This window comes from Panthera pardus, unplaced genomic scaffold, assembly GCF_024362965.1.
Source record: "Panthera pardus isolate Hobbes unplaced genomic scaffold, ASM2436296v1 HiC_scaffold_2, whole genome shotgun sequence".
Taxonomy (NCBI): Eukaryota; Metazoa; Chordata; class Mammalia; order Carnivora; family Felidae; genus Panthera; species Panthera pardus.
This window is the reverse complement of record NW_026526765.1, coordinates 26,921,855-26,942,600: the sequence shown is the minus strand read 5'-3', so window position 1 is coordinate 26,942,600 and position 20,746 is coordinate 26,921,855. Positions and strand designations below refer to the sequence as shown.

Here is a 20,746-nt window from a genome sequence, read left to right as displayed (position 1 = left end):
ACTGAGTTGCTGCCATGGAAAGCCCTTGCCCATGAATGTTCAGGACCCTGGGAAGATACATTTATTACCTTCAATTTGCCTATTGACTTATTCCAGTAGGGACCAAAGCATAAGAGGCAACGTGATGATTCCCGGGAATGAATGAGCTGAAAGCAAGTCACACTCATACTCTACATTAGAAGGAGCTCACGTGAAATCCTTCTTCACACTCATCAGGAATTATCACTGTAGCTACAAAGAGCCAAAAGTAATCAATATGTATTTGGGTTAGATCTATTCTCCATGGTGGGGAAAGGTTTGTCTAGCTAATTCGGGCCAAAACAGCCCCATCACAGTCCAAAGCAGTGGTTCTCAGGCTTGGCTGCCTATTAGAATCATCTGAAGACCCTTTAAAAACTAGTGATGTCTGGACTCTATCTGAAACCTATTGATTCAGAACCTCTGGGATTCGGGGCCTGGGCATTGACATTTTAAAAACTTCCCAGGTAATTGCCACATGGAGCTACGGCTGAGAACTTTAATCACCAAGAATGAATGTGATACTAAAATTATCTGTTAGACCTAAACATGTTTGCAAGCAGAGAGACAATATCTTTAGCACAGCATGGGAAACACAGGTGTTTTGAACAAAACATAAGGGGTCTTGGGTGCCTCTCTTGACACCAGTTAAATCAACTTAATAGAATAAGCTGGAGTCTCTCAGCTTGACTTACTCTTTTTGGAAATCAGGGCTTTTTAGAAGCTATAATTACCCACTTTCTCTCTTTACCACACTGAACAAGGTTTTAAGCTGAAAGATTATGTCAAATCAAATTTACCTTAATAGCCTGAAAACAATTTACCTTCCAAGGATCCAGGTTGTGGTTATTTTCAGCTCTGTTAGTCTTCTTATTTAATTAGTACAGTTTTTTCAAAGGGAATTGAACATATATTGAAATAAAAAGATACACCATCAGAAAAAAATATAAGCAGGGTCTAATAATCTATCTTCTTTGTGAATATGAAAATGTTTGCTTATATTCATATATTCGGCCAGTTATATTTTGCAGTTATAATATTTGCCAGCATTTTGGCCTGTTAGATTTGCAGATTCTCTTGTTAAGGGAATTAGTCTTGATCAGGACTGAGTTTGTTCTAAGAGTAACTATCTATGCCTCTTCCCCATTGTTTTTAAAGTTTTTATTAATTTGAGAGAGAGATTGAGAGCATGAGCGGGGAAGGAGCAGAGAAAGGGAGAGAGAATCCCAAGCAGGCTCCCTGCTATCAGCACAGAGCCTGAACCAGGGCTCAATCCCATGAACTGTGAGCTTATGACCTGAGCCAAAATCAAGAGTGGCACTCTTAACCAACTGAACCACCTGGGCACCCCAGCCCCTTCCCCATTTTTAAAAAGCTTACAGTAAACTTTTCAACTTGTTTATCAAAGATATGCATTTAAACTTAGACCTTTCAGGGTATCTCCTATCTTTAATCACAGGCATGACAGGGAATAAGCTTTTAAATGTACGGGCAGATGGTCCCATGCTTGCCCCCAGCTTGCCTGGCTGTGCAGCTTCACCTACTATCTTAGGGCAGTCTGCTAGTCTTCAGTTCTCACCCGTTTCTCCTGGGAACCAGTTCTTGAACTTTAGTTTCTTCTCTCTCCTCTCTCCCAGTCAGTATAGCTCTGGGTTAACTTCCTTCCTAAGCAGCCCAGGTCTCCTGATCTATCACATCAGAAGTCCTGAGACTTCTCCTCTTAGGTTTTCATCACCTTTCACCCTGGACCTTGGATCTGTTCAACCCTGCTTTGCTCTTATGATCAGACTACTGCACACTTCTTTTTGTTAAGTTTATTTATTTATTTTGAGAGAGAGTGGGAGAGAACATGGCAGGGGGTCAGAGAGAGAAGGAAAGAAAATCCCAAGTGTGGAGCCCTCAAACTCATGAACGACGAGATCATGATCTGAGCTGAAATCAAGAGTCGGACATTGAACCAACTGAACCACCCAAGAGCCCTCAAACTACTGAACACTTCTTAAAATAAACATTCAACTTTGTGACTTTGTGCCCTTAAAGTCAGTGGTCTTCAATCCCAACCGAGTCTTCCACCTTACCTGACAGTCTTTCTACCTGTCCTCAGTGAGCTCCCTCTCTCATTTCTCTCAGTAACTGTCCTGAACTTTCTTTGCTCTCTCTTAAGGCCATTTTGGCCATTTCAGCGATTTGCTGAACATCCTCATATCAGTTTCTCCGGGCCAGATCTCCCTCCAGAATGCCAGATCCTAACCCTCAAAAATTATGATGAGGACAGCATTATTGCTACTGTCCCTTTTATCAAATGACAGTATCGTTTACCTGTTCTTTTCAGTTAAGCCTAAATCTGCCCTGTCATTACACTTAAAGTTTCACAGGCTGGGAATGAGTCTCATCTTAGAACCAGACGTACTTTCAATCTCTACCTTTGCCACAGGGCTGTAGAAAGCAGTGATGACATTCCAGGTGGATTAGGTAATTGAAATTGGTATTTCAGTTCTCAGTCACTTGAGAATTTACAAAGTAAAACAGTGTTAACCGTAAGCAAAATATGAGAATTGCTAAGAATACATATGATTTATTCACTAATAGGGCTGGAGGTGTGGGTGAAAGACTGGAACCTGATTTCTCTAAATAATATCCAAGATAGTACGCTCCTCAGCCCAAATGATGGGGTTAAGAATTAATGATATGCTTCTGCACAGAAAGGACATAATAATCAGAATAAAAAAGGCAACCTATAGGGGCGTCTGGGTGGCTCAGTGGGTTAAATGTCCAACTTTGGCTCAGGTCATGATCTCATGGCTTGTGAGTCTGAGCCCCGTGTCGGGCTCTGTACTGACAGCTCAGAGCCTGGAACCTGTTTCGGATTCTGTGTCTCCCTCTTTTTCTGGCCCTCTCCCTCTCCCACTCTGCCTATCTCTCTTTAAAAAATAAATACACATTAAAAAAAGGCAACCTACAGAATGGAAGAAAATATTTGCAAACCATAAGTATAATAAAGGGTTAATATCTAAAATGTGTAAGAAATTCCTACAACTCAATAGCAGAAAATCAAATACACCAATTTAAGAAATGAGTGAAGGACTTGAGTAGATATTTCTACAGAGAAGATATATAAATGGCCAACAGGTATATGAAAAGGTGCTCAACATCATTAAACATCAGATAAATACAAATCAAACCCACAATAAGATATCACCTCACACTTGTTAGGATGGCTAATATAAAAAAAAAACAAAAGATAAGCATTGATGAGGATGTGAAGAAATTGGGACCCTTGTATACTGTTGGTGGGATTGTACAACCATGCAGCCATTACAGAAAATAGTGTAGAGGAGGTTTTCTCAAAAAATTAAAACTAGAAGTATATGACCCAGAAATGGGATTTCTGGGTGTGTATCCAAAAGAATTGAAATCAAGATCTTGAAGAAATACCTGTACTCACATGTACTCAGCATTATTTACAACAGCTAAGATATGGAAACAACCCAAATGTCCATCAGCAGATGAGTGGACAAAGAAAATGTGGTCTATCCCATGTTGTATACCTACTTTGGAACATTATTCAGCTTTCCAAAAAAAAAGGAGACCTGCACACGTGACATGTGCCTGGAAGACATGATGCTCAGTGAAACAAACCAGTCACAGGACAAATGCCACATGATTCCACTGTGGGAATCTAAAGTAGACTCATAGAAGCTGAGACTAAAACAGGGATTACCAAGGGCTGAGGGGAAGGAACCATGGAGAGTTGCTATTCAATGGGTACGAAGTTTCAGTTATGCAGGAGGCAAAGTCCTAGACATCTGCTGTATATGTGATGCCTATGGTTGACATGCTATATTGTGCACTTAAAAATCTGCTGAGGGGATAGACCCTCTCACTGGCCAAGTTTTCTTACCACACATGCACAGAAAGAGTCATAAAGAAACTTTTGGAGGGGACAGATATGCCTATTACCTTGATTATAGGGATAGTTTCAGCAGTGTTTGTATAAGTCCAAACTTACCAAGTTGTTTACATTAAAGATGTGCTGTATTTTATGTATCTGCTGTACCTCAATAAAGCTGTTTATTTATTTAATTAATTCATTCATTTATTTTGAGAAAGAGAGAGAGTGTGAGACAGCATGAGCAGGGGAGGGGCAGAGAGAGAGGGAGAGAGAGAATTTTGAGCAGGTTCTGCACTGTCAGCGCAGAGCCCAATGCAGGGCTCAATTCCAGGAACTGTGAGATCATGACCTGAGCCAAAATCAAGAGTCATTCATTGAACTAATTGAGCCACGCAGGCACCCCGAACCTGCTTTTAATTGTTTTTTTAATGTTTATTTATTTTTGAGAGAGAGAGAGAGAGAAAGAGAGAGAGAGAGGCACAGAGAGAGAGGAAGACAGAATCTGAAGCAGGCTCCAGGCTCTGAGCTGTCCGCACAGAGTCCAACACAGGGGATGGGACCCACAAACCGTGAGATCATGACCCAAGACAAAGTTGGATGCTTAACTAACTGAGCCACCCAAGTGCCCCAAAAGCTGTTTTTTAAATAAAGGAATTATGGGAAATCAATTTTTTTTTTTTTCAAAAATGTTGCCCATTGGAGGGGCTGTCTGGCATGCTAGCAGTCACATTAGAGGAGAGTCTTGCTGGAGTCATTGTCCACATTTGTTAGCAGCAGGAGAGCCACCACTGATTCTCCTGAAAACAGAAAGACAATATTGTTGTGGGCCCTTTTGCCAGAGCACATGGCATGAAAAATCACAGTGAAATCTGTTTATTTTCCCCTGAGATCCCCTGTGTTTTATGTGGAGCAAGGAAGGCTGACTTATGCCCTCCTAGGCTTTCTGTTACACACTTATTCAGTGTTGATTATGCTGCGTGCAGCTGATGGGCGAAGTATTTGGTGTGAAGACTCTACAAGAATGCATTGAATATTCTATGGGACATATTCTGTGAGACACTTGACTTGCTGGGTCTCCCATCTCCCACCCCCACCTCCGCTCCCAAGTACGCTGGCAAATATTGCTGGAGAGGAAAGATGGGCTCAAGTGTTTGTTTTTCTGGTTTTCTTTCCTTTATTCTTCACATTCTTATCTATCCCTGTTTGGCAGAGATTTAAAAAGAACCCTTTAAAATTTCTTTGTCTCAGAGTAAGTTTCCCTGGCTCTTCCCTAATCAGTGAAGGAATGAAAGTCTCTGGGCGTATTATTTGTAAAAGTCAGCTTATTAGAGGACCCTCCAGCTTGATGTAACTATATCGCTTGTGAAAGGTTGATATTTTATTCATGACCACTGAGTACACATCCAGAAAATTCCTTTTTTTCCCCACTCTGATTGGCATGATTAATTTTTTAAATCTCTTAGCACTTTGTTTTTTCCCAACGGATCAGGTAGCACAGTCCTTGGACCTGAAGAGACAATTAGTTTGAGGAATGGAGTTATTTTCTGTCACTGGCCATTAATCCTCTGTTCAGCTGGTGGAGGGAGGGTTATATTTAAAAACCCAAACTGTTCTTCCCTTCAGTCGATTTGAGATGGCTTTAGAAATGACAGGAAATGTGATGAGCACCAGCAGATGTATGGAAGTGCTGAATCACTATATTGTACACCTGAAATTAATTTAACACTGTATGTTACCTCGCTGGAATTAAAATAAACACTTAAAAAAATAAATAAAACAAGAAAGGGAATTGTCTTTGAGGAAGAAAAAGACTACCTAGGCACAATTCTTCACAAACAGAGAAGAACAATCTGACTAGTAGAATATGGTACCGTTTCCCCTCTCTCTTTTACCAGAGAGCAAACAACAAAGACCTTCAACTTAGACACTTTCTATCTAAGTGTCATGATGTTTTGGTATCTGATGATACATGATGAACATGCCTTTTCCAGCATGGGGATTTTAGGATGGGAAAGAATGGGCCATAATGATGGGCTGAGGAGACGGATCCATGGAGAGGGAAAGAAGATGACTGAGAAGGGCCGGCAGGCAGAACACTAGGAAGGGATCAGGTCCAGAGCACACGGGTAAATTCAGTCTCAGCTCACAGGAGAAAGCTCTCAATGGCTGGGATATGGCAATGTGTGAAGTGCATTGGGGCTGGGGTGATAGGAGGCTCAAAAGAATCTGATGATGGTCAACTGATTTCATCCCTCGTGGGACTCAAGGAGTCTCAGCATTGAGCCAGATCTTCCTCCATGGCTGCTGGTTCGCCTGCTGTGCTCAGACAGGAAGCAGAGATAACCTCAGTGAGGAATGTAAAGGGACTGAACATTATAGGTGGAATAATTACATCATCCCTGGAAACTCTCATTAGAGAGGAAGGGGAATGAGGTTTGTACATAGGAGGGGGATTTAACTACTCCATCAACTCTGATTCCGAGACATTTTCAATGTTGAATTTTTGGAACTGTGTTCAATTCTGCCTGTGACTCAGAGGCAATTGGAGACCCACTCAGTGGGTACCTCTTTCCCCTCTAACCATCCTTTACCATCTGTGGATGCTTTGGATGCTCCTCTGGCTGCCACCAGGAAAAGGAACTGTTGTTCTTGCATCTGCATGGTTCTTGCATTTGGATGGTAAAGGTATAACCTTTACCATCAGTGGATGCTTTGGATGCTCCTGTGGCTGCCACCAGGAAAAGGAACTGTTGTTCTTGCATCTGTCCCCAGCCCCAATCTCATCAAGAGCAAAGGGGGAAAGGAGAAGTCAGATGTCCAAGGCAGGTGTGACGTTCCCCGTCTATATCAGTCACCCTTAGCCTCTCTTTCCCACAGATGGTCGGCTGTGACTATGAGATCGGCTCCAATGCCACGGAGGATCGCTGCGGTGTGTGCCTTGGGGATGGCTCTGCCTGCCAGACTGTGAAGAAGATGTTTAAACAGAAAGAAGGATCTGGTAACAAACAAATAATTGAAGTGGCAGGGGACTGAGAATAGAGGGCAAGATTGATCGCTATGTTTTAAAGCAGATTGTAGCTTTCAAAGAACTCAACATGAATATAGCCTTCACTACAAAGGGATAAGGGCTCCTTGACAGTTTTAGGAAAGGAGTTGATGGCCAGGCAATTACAGGAAACCTCTCAGCACACAGGGATCTAAAGTGACCTGGGGGCTGTCCCCAGGAACAGGAATGAGTATGATCCCTGTGACAGCATCCAGGACTGAAGGCCAATGGCTTAGGAACAGACCTTGAACCTGGGGAGAGAGAGAGATCAGAAGGTGCTGGGAAGGGTGCAGACACAAGGCAGGCTCTAAGAGAGCAGAGAAGCCCAGCAGTGGGCTTAATGGCAGAAGTCTCGGAGTGTACTTTCAGGGCCAAAGGAGAGGCAAGGCAAAGTCACTTCAGCTTGCTCTTCTTCCCCATTTCTCCCTGGAAGGGGTTCCTACCCACTGGTGCCCTATGGCTCTCCAGGTGCTTGCTGCTACCTGATGTCCCCTCCTTACCTACACCCTGCTGTTCCTTTCCCATGATGACCTTTCACAAGGTTTGTTCTTTATGCAGCTCTGGGCTGCTAATAATCCTTGGGAATGAAGAGCTTACCCTCACCCCAAGTCAGCTATGGGACCTGCATACTTGTTTTCAGTTAAGCTGGTCCCATGGCACCATCAGTGATTTGTATATAGCTGAAGGCGTCTTGGGAAGGTCTCAGTTAGGCCCAGAGATGATGAAGACAACTGAGTATCATAGCTCAGGCTCCCACAGAAATACACTAAGATAAGAATTTGATGCAGTTTATTTGAGGGTCGGAGGATCCTGGAAAATGCCAGTAGGGTATGCAGGAAATAGAACGGGGAAAGGAGGAGAGTCAAGAAAGGGTGTGTCAGTGAGCCAGTGACCATTATGTAGGACCCAGTATAGAATCATATATGAGATGGGGCGCCTGGGTGGCTCAGTCAGTTGGGCGTCTGACTTCAGCTCAGGTCACAGTCTCACTGTCTCTGAGTTTGAGCCCCGCTTCGGGCTCTGTGTTGACAGCTCAGAGCCTGGATCCTGCTTCAGCTTCTGTATCTCCCTCTCTCTCTCTGCCCCTCCCCTGTTCACGCTCTGTCTCTCCCTCTCCCTCAAAACTAAATAAAAATAAAAAAAAAAAAAAGAATTGTATATGAGAGTTTTCCCACCCAAGGGGTAAGAGAGCTGAGACAATGTATGCCAGCTCCCACTGGTCACTGCTCAAGGCTACTTTGGGGAGGGGACAGTTAGGTTGTTAATTCTCTGGATTCCAAAGAAATCTGGGTGCTGGGAGTAGGGAGTCCAGTGTGCACTACCCAGGTAGGTCCTGAGAAGAGAAGGGCACCCTGGGAGTGACACCCAGGATGGGAAATGACAGGGACTCCCAGATGTAGTGGGTCACCCTTTTCCTGGGTCCCAACAAAGTAATGCGTCCCTTTTAGACATGCTCATCACCCAGGGTGAAGTAACTGAGTATGCCCTCAAGTATCAGGTGCATTGACTAAATACTTTATTGGTCCTTAGTACACATAACAGTGGATGACCCAAATGTGTTTAATTTCTACACCTATTTTTTTGATCTTTGACTATTGAATTAATAAGGTTAAATTGTAAAGTGAAATGCTTGTCTTGCCCTTTAGAATTATCATTGAAGGATTATATTTTATGTCTATTTGATGGCTTTATTATGCATGAAACATATCCTTTGCATTACTTATTAAGAATGTGAATAATAACCCAGTAGGTCTTGGCTTATGATCAAGCATCCTATGATAGGTAATATTTATTCAATCTTGTAAAGCTGTTACATAAGTATTTTCCAGTATTTAGGTGTGACCTTATTTACTTGGATTATAAAATAACCCTTCAAATCATGTTTGGACACTTAACCTCAGTATTATGTCTTTGCCTGTAGAGGCTCATATCTTTGGCTTCAGATATGCTGTGCTCCTAACACTATGGTAACTCCTTTGAAAAACAGAGCTTTCATTCTTGAATCTCCACCACTTAACCTTTTAAGTAAGCCCTTAGGAAATCAAGCTTTAGTTCTGGGTTTTTATCATCTCTACTCTGGTTTCCTAGGAGAAAGGATCAGAAGCATCTTGAGCCTCCCTGCCACCCCCACACCTGCCTTAGAGACCTTGATACCGCTGGCCATGTGCCTACCACTGAGCATTTGGCATCCCTTGTGACTTTGGTTTTCATTTCTCCTTCTCTCATTTGCTTCCCCGAGGACTTCTGATGGCTCTTGGCACCCAGAGAGGTGTGTCCACTTTGTTTTTTTTAACATTTTATTTATTTTTGAGAGAGAGAGAGACAGAGTATGAGCGGGGGAAGAACAGAGAGAGGGAGACACAGAATCTGAAGCGGACTCCAGTCTCCGAGCTGTCAGCACAGAGACTGACGTGGGACTCGAACTCACGAACTGTGAGATCATGACGTGAGCCAAAGTCAGACACTTAGCTGACCGAGCCACCCAGGAGCCCCTGTCCACTTTAGATTGTACATATCCTGACAGGGCTTCCAAGCCCTCTGGCACTGCTACCCCCAGCACAGTAGGGAAATCCAGCCAGATCTCACTCTGGACTCTGTTGACACCCAGCTGGGTGGTGGTCTGTGTTCCTTATACCCACCAGGCCTTCTGCAAGTCCCAACTTTGCTGTGTGCCTAATAAAGCTAGATACATCATAAAGACCCTGGCTGCCGCCACCCCACCTTGGGAATGAAACCACAAAGTGATGCAAAACTCTGTGAAATGGAGTTAGATTGCATTGGGCAGATTGATTCATCCAAGGGCCAAAGTCAAAAGAGGGAACTTAACAACCTCATTTTGAAGACAACCAAGGTATAGTTAGTTGTTTTCTGTGCTTACTTACATGCTGTCTTGTATTGCTGCCTTACTTCTGCTTCTGTTGTATTCTTTCTTTCTAGTGCAGTTATAAACTGAGGGATAAATCATCTTTTAGGCTCTATCACCACCCTGCCCAACCCCCACGTCAACAAACATAATTTCTATCTATAGGAGGTATTCAGTCAGCGCTTATATAAATTCGAATGAAAAATGCTTTTCTTAAGGTTGGTTGCATATTCCTTTGACAATAAAGGAGACCACATCATTAACAGTTATGCTGATGGCATATCTGAATCAGATATTTTCCCTCCATGATACCCTGCCTATGGGCCTTTTCGGTTTAGCTGTAGCTCTTTTTTTTTTCTTTCTTTTTTTTTTTTTTTTTTACATGACTTCGTACAATATTGCATTCGTAATATTGTAAACCACTATTGTAATATTGGGTTTTTGTCACTTTCTGATTCTGGCCCACAGACATAAATCTCAGAATCCTTCCCTTCTTATGAATATCCTGAAGTATTCTTTTCTCCTTGTCTTTCCACCCAGAACTGTGGAGGACTTTGGTGGCTGGCAGTGATTGGCTTGGGGCGTTCCCATTGTAACTTCATCTCTCTGGTCGGGAAGGCATCCCATTTGCCTTCAAGAATTTGTGACACGTGGTGAGCCCTTATGGAGGATTATTCCCAGAGCAAGTATATATCTGCAGTCAGTTACATGGGAGCTGTGGTTGGAAATGGCTTTACACTTAGTCATCAAATCTCCAGAGCCTTGTTACAGGCTCTTGTCACAACCATGATCTTGAGAGAAAGCCCAGTGTCTCCTTTCTGAGAGAAGTAAGCAACTATCAGACAACACTAGAAAAATGATGAACTCGGGCAACAGGTACAACTAGCACTTGAGGCAAGATCATCTCTGTGACTAAAAAGTGATGCGAATATGTAGTCAGTCACCTAGAAGAATTCAGAAATCTTTCAAACTTTGCATGGCCTAACTGATCCATGTGTCTGCCTGTGTTCTTCTCCCTTTTTGCTTTACTTTGGCTCATAGATTTCTTTTAACAGAGTAGGTTTAAAACGAAGTGGAGAAGGTCTGCATTAGAGATGCTCATCATGAAAGGACCCATCTTATCCTCCTCTCTGTCTGCTGCTGCCTTTGACTATGGAGATATGAAATATTAGCCCCTGTCCTTTTTTATGAAGGAAAGAAAGACGATGATGGATGATGTGGAATTGAAATAGGCTGAGAGGCAAGAGACCAGGTGCTGATCCAGATTACCATTGACCATGGGGAAGTCACCCCTTTGGGCCTCCATTTCTGAGGCCCTTTTCAACCCTGTCTGGTATTTTTTGTCTTCCCCCTGCTCTTAGCCCTAAGGCTGATCCTATGTTTATTGAAATCTAAGTGTTGAAGATGGGCAGAGTCTCCAAGAAAAGATGTCTTTATTCATGGCTTTCTTGGGCTATCCCAAAAGCTAAGTCCTTGTCTCTCTTTGTGGAGAGGACCTCATTTAGTAGATTTGATGCTGTGTGCCAGATGGCAGCATCATGTCATGCCTTTTAACTAGTGTCACACTTGAGGAACATTAGGCCCACTTTCTTGTAGACCCTCCATAATAGCTTCCATTTGCTCTCTTGGAGAAAGAAAAAAGAATTGGCATGTTGCTATAGTGCCATGGTTACTATGAGTAGACGTGTCTGAAATTAAAGAACTTAGGTCCAGAATACAGTGAGCTATGTACAGATATCATCCGCTCGTTCATTTATTCATTCACTCTATGACTTGAGAAACATTAATCAAGTACCTGTTGTGTACTTGGCATGGGGTAGGTAGAAGAAAGAATAAGACAATGACTCTCTTCCTGTCAGCTTCTCTCCCTTACCCTAATGGGTAACAGGCCTGGGCCCCACTCTGCCACTTGGCCCTTAGGCACAACTTAAATGAGGAGCCTGGTTTGGAAGGAAGCTGATAGAACATTAAGCTCTGTTCTTCTAAGGGCACCCTGGGCTTGTTACCCAGAGCCTTGACTTCCATCCCAAACTCTCATAGCCCAATTTCTTTGACCTAGAACCCTGACCTTTTGTCATCTAGTTCCTCAGCTTCGGGGTGTTTTGTTTTTTTTTTTTTCCCACTGCTGCCTAATTTCCTTGATTCTGTATTACTCACCTACCTTGGTCTTAAATGTTAAAACCTGACAGTTTTAACCTCTTGGACTAATTCATTAACTTCCTAAAACCACCACTCTGGATTCCTCTGGCCTTGCTTGGCTTCTCTAGAGTTGACCATTGCCAGACCCAGTGACCACTAAACCAGCTCCTGGTCTTGCTCACACTGGCTGCTTTCATCTATTGCTGGGAACAAGAGACCACATTCTCTGAGTGCCCTGGAACTCTCATACAGGAAATTGTGTCATTTAACTCAGTGCCCAAAGCACCAGCCTTGATTCCTACTCCCCTTATTTAATCACAACCGGAATGTTTTCAGACTTCAATTTTAAGATATTTTTATGGGGCACTTGGGTGGCTCCGTTGGTTAAACACCTGACTCTTGATTTCAGCTCAGGTCATGATCTCACGGTCATGATATCGAGCCCAGCATTGGGCTCTGTGCTCAATGTGGAGCCTGATTAAGATTCTCTCTCCCTCTCTCTCTGTTCCTCCCCAGCACGCATGCACACTTGTTCACTCTCTCTCTCTCTCTCTCTCTGTCTCTCAAAAACAAACAAAGCAAACCCCTGTAAATTAAAAAAAATACCTTACAATCTTTTTATTGACCTAGAACAGTTTCCATACAAAATTCACCTTATTAAATATTATTTAAATATTGTTAAATATATACCAAATATATTTGCATATCTGTTTAGTGGGTTTGATGCACATACTAGAGTTATTGTAACTCTCTTGGCATAATATTTAAATTAATTAGGTTTCCTCTGAGATTCATCACAATTTCATTTTCGCAATTAAGCATGGTGAAAAAAAAATCTGCAGTCTAGAAAGCAGAGGAAAGACACAGAAAGTTTCTTCTAGAAACACTTGCTGCCAGTGTCCACACCTTTAGGAAATTCCTGGAATGGAGTATGCGGAGCAACTGCCTGGACCTGGAATTATTCCTGCACCTGACCACATGGTACCCATCCACTTCCCGATCCTGTGTGTTTATGTGCTCAGTTCTTCCAGCGGTAGCTCCCGAGTGTCTGCTGCTGATCTTTTTGGTTGTATTAAATTCACCTAGAGTGAAGAATTGACACCAGTTTCAAGTTATGTTAAGATTGCTGTCTTAATCCCATAGTGAGGCATATTCTGGACTTTTTCTTGGGACCACTTAGTTTCTGTCGCTGAGGAAGTGCATGAATGAATGGAACCCATCAACAACACCTCACAACACAGGTTAGGGAGCTGTGACAGCAGTATGTGTGCAAGTTCGATTCAAGTCTGGGCAGTGAGAAGGAAGAGGCAATTTTAGGAACAAATGGCATGGCTTCATGACTCAAAGCTGCTCCTATGCCAATTCTGCAAGGTTCAGTTTGTTTGCTGTTGGCTTAAGAGAGAATAAGGTCCATTCTATGATTTTAGGTGGGTGAATGACATGAAGGGGTCACTGGTTTGCCAAAACATACACAATTGCTTCGGACAGGGTAGGTAGCCCAGTGCTAGAAGATGAGTCCACATGGACAGCATGAGAACATTTTCTTAGAAACCTGAGGCAGAAGGTAGGGCATAATAAAAAGAGGGGATGTGGCTTTCTTGAAACCAGAATGTCACCTTACTTGGAGACTATCCTAGATCATGTTTTCCAGGAGATCCCAGGCTGGAAGGAATGAGAAGGGAAGGAGAGTGAAGGGACCCTCTACTTGACAGTTTTTGTATCAAGAGGGCTCAGGGCTGCCATCCTTTCCCAGAAGCATTTAGGGTCAGGAAGCCCCCGTCAATGTCTGGTCTCTCTTCTATGTTTCCTTTCCCCTGGCTTCTCGCAAGAGGGTTGTGGTTGCTCGTGGTGTTTTCCAAGGTCCTGGTGCCCTTATAACCCTCTTTTTGAAATAATTGAAGCTAAAACTCTCAACGTGGACCAAGGCAGTTGGGCTTTTCAGAAGATCTTCCGGGCATATTTATGGGTAGTTCTTCCTCCTTCTCATGTGGGAGCAGGTCAAGTGCAGGTTGATACCTGTACCTGACCCTGATGTGTCATTGCTGTCAAGGCAGGCCTCAGGAGATGGCCTTTCCCAGAGCCTCCTTACATTACACCAGGAGATTTCGGCCTGCACTGAGGATTGTCTTGCTTGCTGCAAACTGACAGCATAAATCTTAAGAAAAAAAAAAAGATGAGCTGGTAGTTCTAGATAAATTGTCAGGGGGTTAATAGTCTGACCTCATTATGAGCACATTTTTATTAGAAATATGCTACTGGGTAAATTTTGTTTTGTGAATTGCAAAGAACAGTTGGATAAGGTGCACTTTAGCACCAATAATCCATTGTTATCTCTTATAATGATGGTTTCAGAAGCGGGGCCGGTCTTCTGCCCCATCCTCAAAGACCCCAAGTATTCTTTCAGCTCAAGGGACTCAGGACTCAGTGATAGGCTGGCTTCTCCAGGTGATCTCCGTGGGCCCAGAGACTCCTTCTCTGAGGTCAAGATTACATTTTCCTACTTTCCCCATTTTCTCGGTATTACCCCAATACTGGTGCAAATGACTGATGTTTACTAGGGAGGGTGGGAGAAAGTGACTTTCTGAATGTATGTACTCACCATTCTTAGTACTTTGGAAAAAGCCTTATCAACCCTGAAAGCCTTCCTTTGATGCAGAATAAATGTCTCAATAACTTTCCACCCTTACTTTTTAATGTGATTCTTATTTCTGTAAAGAAGACCCTTGAGGATAAGATACTCAGGAATATTCTCTTTCTACCAACCACATTTTCTTATTAAAAACAATATATTAAGAATTGGTTAGCAAACCCTGGGTATAGGTGTATGTGCTTTCTACCTAGGTGTGTGATGTGGATACATTTCTTCTTTGTGTGGGAACCCGGGTTTCTCATTTGATAAACAGAAAGGTTTATAGCCATTCATTTCCATGTAAGTGTCCATTAGTAGCAGATTGGTTAAACAAATGGGTTTATGTCATTTTTGCAGTTGTTGAAATGCTCAAAAAATATGGAAAGATATGTAAGGTATATTAAATTTAAAAAGCAATAGTTGGAATAGTTCACATAGTATGATCCCACTTGTTTAAAAAATTATGTGTATATGTGCTTATACATGCAAAGAAAGATTTTGGAAGAGAATCCAGGAAACTTATTCACTGTAATTGTCCTTGAGACATAGGACTGGGGGTGAAGGGAAATTGAACATTTTACTTTTCATTTTATATTCTTCTCAAGTATGGGCTTTTTTGTCATGTGCAAAGGAGTCTGGTAGAGATATTGTGGTTCTTTCTAACTCCAAGTTACCATAATTTTATCCTTTGGCCTTCCCCCAGATATTCTTTTGCAAAATACGTGGTAGAAATGTGCATTACTTTTGCTCATGGCTAAATCGATCTCAGTTTACATCTTCTGTGAACTGCCTGTAGACTGTTTAGAAGCAGCACTTAGATTCACTGGAAGCTTTTATTTTAAATCTGATGTACCTCCCCTTTGAAGTTTGCAGAATCTGGATGACAAATATTTCTAAATTTGGATTTTTTTTCTTAAGTGGAAGATAAAAAAGCAAACTCCGGGATTATTTTCCATCTAGTTCCCATTGTTTTTTTTTTTTTTTTTTGGGGGGGGGAGGGATTGTTTTGCTGTTTGTCTGTAAACAAAGGAGATAAGGTGATTGTCCTGCTAGGTAATGCCAGTTGAGCTTTCTGCATGAGTTCTGCTCTGAGAAGGCAGGCAATATCCCAAGTCAGAAAGTGGCTGTGGGATGCAACACTCCAAAGGCATTTCAGAAAATTGCAATAGCCTCACTTACATGTGATAAATATGTTCCTAGAGCTACTTGTAAATTTGTAGTTTTAATCAGCTGTTTCAGGCAAGTATTGTGAGGGTCAAACGGAATTTAATAAGGTGCTACAAGACCTGCGTTTTGGTCTTGCTGGATGGTAGCTGTCAGTTTGAAAAATGGGGCTGAGGTTGTGGCCTGAGCTTCTAAGCAAATTGTTCCTGCTGGCTTCCTAGGATTTTAGCTCCCAAGACCCCCTGCTACTTCAGCATTGATGGAGGGGGAGCAGTCAAGGTACTTTCAGGTGACAGAGATGCAGGTTTCCTTGGGGTCAAAAAACCTAGTACATGTCCAGTGGAAAATGGCCAGGATGATCAGGGTCTTAAGACCAAATTTTGCATGGAAAGAAAGGTTAAAGGAACAAGAATGTTTCGCTTAGAAAAGAGAAAAATGAATATCAGAGCCGCCAGCAATGTCAGACATCATCTATTCAATCCCCTTTATTGTGCAGATGACATTCAAGGAAGTTAAATAAGTGCATGAAAGTCATAAAACACATTCGTGGTGATGCAGAAGCTAGGACTCAAGTGTTCTGACTCCCCTGCCCCCACACGTTTGCATGCCATCCCCAAAGTTCATGTTCTTTCCGTTCTATCCCACTGATGGTTCTTAAGAAACACAAACAGGATAAATGCATAAAGTGCTTAGCATGGAGTCTGCCAAAGAGGGGAAACCATTATGTGTTAATTCCTTTTCTCCCCAGTATGCCCCCTGCCATGACTACCAGTATACAAGGATAAGACTGTAGCTAGAATTGATCATCATCTTTAAATGAATGCCTTCTGTGCTCTTTCAGGTTGGAGTAGAGCACATGAGAGTAGAACATAAATTCATATTTCAGCATAACAAAAAAAAATAAGAAAAAAAACCCTTTCTAATGAATAGAATTGTCCAGCAATATAAAAAGCTGTACTCAGAGCTGAGTTTCTCATCACAAGTTGTATTCAAGAGCACCAGGTGGCAAATCAATCCATGATTTCTCCTGGGATTCTATTAATGAATTTAAGCTATGATTAGATTACTTCTAAGAGTCTGTCTTTAACTTGGAGGCAATGAGGATGAATAAGCAGAAGGATGTATCCAATGTAATGTTGAAAAAGATTAATCTGATAGCAGCAACAAATGGGGGAGCAGAAATGCTGATGGGAAGCTAGTTAAGGGCTGTAAATATTTGAACTGTCAACTTAAAATTACAGAAATGTCAATGCTGGGTCAACCACAAATGCTTCATAGTCCAATCTGCATTTATTTCACCTCTTCTCATAAAACTGTGTATATACTGAGTCATAGAGCCCCTGGAAATTCTACTCCTGGCCAAGCTCTTTAAAATTCCCCATGACTAGTGTATCCACTAATCCCAATGACCACCCAAAAGGAAAGCAAGGGCACTAAGTCATGGAGATGAATGATGGATCAGAAGCAGATTGTGTTCACTTAAGCCACTGTGCCTTTTCCGTTATTGTATCTTCTCTCCTTAGGTTATGTTGACATTGGACTGATTCCAAAAGGAGCAAGGGACATAAGGGTAATGGAGGTTGAAGGAGCTGGAAACTTTTTGGCCATCAGGAGTGAAGACCCCAAAAAATATTACCTCAATGGAGGATTTATTATCCAGTGGAATGGAAACTACAAGCTGGCAGGGACCATCTTCCAATATGACAGGAAAGGAGACCTGGAGAAACTGATGGCCACAGGTCCTACCAATGAGTCAGTGTGGATCCAGGTAATGCAGAGGGGAAGGCAGCTGATGATATGTACATTAGTTAGGACATTTATGATGTTCTTTTCCAAGGTATTTGCTAGGGGACATTAATTAAAAATACTTAAAATTTTTAGCAAGGAGCAGGGAGGGAAGCAAGATGTTACTTGTGCTGTTAATCCTTTATTGCCTAGAAATTTCTGAAGTCCCCATAATGAAATGATGGGGTCCCTAAAATCCTCTAACGGGAGTTTTGAGTTCAGTTTCCACTATGGTTGACCTAGGCTGTTTATTTGCAGGTGTTTCTCAGGTATAAAAAAAGATGCTGTCAATCTATGTCAGTGTGGCATGAGTTTCCAAGTAGCTTTCCAGCAATGGTGATGGACTGACATGGTTTTTTCATATGTTATCATGTGTTTGTCCTCAGACAAGATGTTTGACTTTGTGAAACTCTTGGGGGAGAATGGAGTTAGAATGTAGTATGTCTCCTTGAAGGCACAAGTGGGTGTTGTGAGAGTTGAATAAGTAAATTGTCTTTCGTGTTGGCAAGGAACTATAGAAAAGGAGTGGATTATATCAGTAGAGACAAGGCAAGTTGGGGATTACAGATGGCCCAAGAGAAAGTCAGATATAACCATATTCAGAAGTTAGGAGGTAATTGCAGAGCCAGAGATCAGAGCACTCATAAAAGCTGGAGGTCAAGGCTTGACAGCTATGATTCATAAATGTCTTGAGACCTGAAATCTTACCTGCCTACATGGCAAAGGATTTACATACGGGAACCCCAATCCCAGGAGCAACCAATCCACCAATTTTAAATATGTGGTAAGTAGAGTACCTGCAGGAGAGGGAAGTGAGGGGGGGGGGGGGTCCCAAGAATGGTATGCCTTGCCTAAAGCCCATGACCATTTTTATTGCAGAACTATATGCTTTAAAGGAATTAACTCACCTGAGAGCTAGAGAATAGCATCATAAGGCAACAGCAACAACAATAATAAAAATTAATGTTTATTGAATGCTAACTACATATGAGGCACTATTCTATTCATATCTTTTTTTTAAGATTTTATTTTTAATCTGTACACCCAACGTGGGTCTTGAACTTACAACCTGAGATCAAGAGTTGCATGCTCTCCTGACTGAGCCTACCCAACGCCCTGTATTCTACTCATATCCAGTTATGTTACATTTATTTACTTATTCGACTCTCACAACATCCCTATTAGTCATGCTATTATTTTTTTTTTTTTAATTTTTTTTTTCAACGTTTTTTATTTATTTTTGGGACAGAGAGAGACAGAGCATGAATGGGGGAGGGGCAGAGAGAGAGGGAGACACAGAATCGGAAACAGGCTCCAGGCTCCGAGCCATCAGCCCAGAGCCTGACGCGGGGCTCGAACTCACAGACCGCGAGATCGTGACCTGGCTGAAGTCGGACGCTTAACCGACTGCGCCACCCAGGCGCCCCTAGTCATGCTATTATTATCCTCACTTTGTAAATAGGGGAAACTAAGGCACAAAGATATTAAGTAACTTACCTGTAATCACAAAGTTATTAAGTACACAAGGGTGCAAGGTGACCTACCAGTCTATTGTTGGAAAAGACACTATCCCCATTCCCTCAGAGAAATTTCCATAAGATTAAATCTCCATGGGAATTCAGCCAAGAAATAATCAAATGGAGATTAGATATAGATAAAGGTATAGATGTAGGTAGATATACATATAGATATAGATACAGATAGATGTGTAGGTGGAAGTAGAGGTGGAGATATATTCATTTATTGGCGTTTGCTCCAATGCATGTCTTCATAATTACTTTAAGATGATGGACATTCTGTAGCGTTTGTTATTATAGCACTGTGTTTTGTAATATAAAGTCACGACAGTGATGTCAACCCTCTATTGCCTTTTAGCTTCTGTTCCAGGTGACTAACCCTGGCATCAAATATGAGTATACAATCCGGAAAGATGGCCTTGACAATGACGTGGAAAAACTGGTGTACTTCTGGCAGTATGGCCACTGGACAGAGTGCAGCGTAACATGTGGGACAGGTGAGAGACAGCTGCTGTGTCTCTGAATCCGAGTCAGCTTCACATTGGGCCACGGAGGCAGTCTGAGCCAGTGGTTCATACTCTGTGCCTATAGGTCTGCAGGTTCCACAAACATGGCCCGGGGCCTCTCTGAGAGTGAATATGCTGGCCATGGTCTAAAGAGAGAGGCAGTTTTTCTTGTATCAGCTTTATATACTGTTGTTCATGAAAGAGTTTGTTTGAAAAAAAGGTTACATGTCTTATTTTGTTTTGTTTTCAGAATTATTGAGATAAAAGTGACACATCATAACATTGTATAAATTTAAATTGTACCGGATGATTTGATACACGTACATATTGTGAAACATTTACCACGATAAGGTCAGCCAACATATCCATCACTCCACAAAGTTACCTTTTTGTGTATGTGGTGAGAACATTTAGTATCTGCTCTTTTGGCAACTTTCAGGCATACAATACAGTATTACATGTGTTTTGCTTTTTTAATGTTTATTTATTGATATTTGAGAGAGAGAATGAGTGCGTGCACAAGCTGGAGAGGGTCAGAGAGAGAGGGAGAGGGAGGCAATCCCAAGCAGGCTCCACACTGTTAGCTCAGAGCCCGATGCGGGGCTCCATCCCACGAACCATGAGATCATGACCTGAGCCGAAATCAAGAGTTGGGTGCCCCAGTATTACATGTGTTTTAAAAAGCAAAACAGAAAGGCTTAAAAGCCTGGTTGAGGACCTGAAGTTCACAAAAGTCAAACACCCTGCGGGGCACCTGGGTGGCTCAGTCAGTTAAGGGTTCTAGTCTTGATTTTGGCTCAGGTCATGATCTCATGACTTATGAGATCGAGCCCCAAATCGGGCACCACACTGAGCCTGCTTGGGATTCTCTCTCTCCCTCTCTCTCTGTCCCTCCCCCACTGTACACTCTCTCTCTCTCAAAATAAATAAATGAACATTTAAACAACAACAACAGCAACAAAAGTCGAATACCCGGCTCAGAGGCATACTGTAAATGATGGGCAAATCCAAACCATAACAGGCTCTCCTGATTCCAACCTAGTGTTCTTTTTTCTGTCTCCAATTTACCACGTATTCCTATCTACTAGGAGAGTAGTTTCCTCTCATAAAATTGAGCATTGGACAGATTCCTTGCTGTCAAGTATATCAGGATGGAATAAGTTCTGCTACCATAAGAAATCACAATC

The 20,746-nt window shown here is 42.2% G+C and overlaps 1 protein-coding gene across 2 annotated transcripts in view; it reads left to right on the top strand.

The window, feature by feature from the left end:
* Positions 1 to 20,746, top strand: part of ADAMTS12 (ADAM metallopeptidase with thrombospondin type 1 motif 12) — a 327,563-nt gene that overhangs the window by 240,752 nt on the left and 66,065 nt on the right. For both annotated transcript variants that reach the window (XM_019450692.2, XM_019450691.2), the window contains exons 14-16: positions 6,788 to 6,908; positions 17,275 to 17,519; positions 19,412 to 19,550. In XM_019450692.2, coding sequence (XP_019306237.2) covers positions 6,788 to 6,908; positions 17,275 to 17,519; positions 19,412 to 19,550 — 505 coding nt within the window. The remainder of the gene's footprint in view (positions 1 to 6,787; positions 6,909 to 17,274; positions 17,520 to 19,411; positions 19,551 to 20,746) is intronic.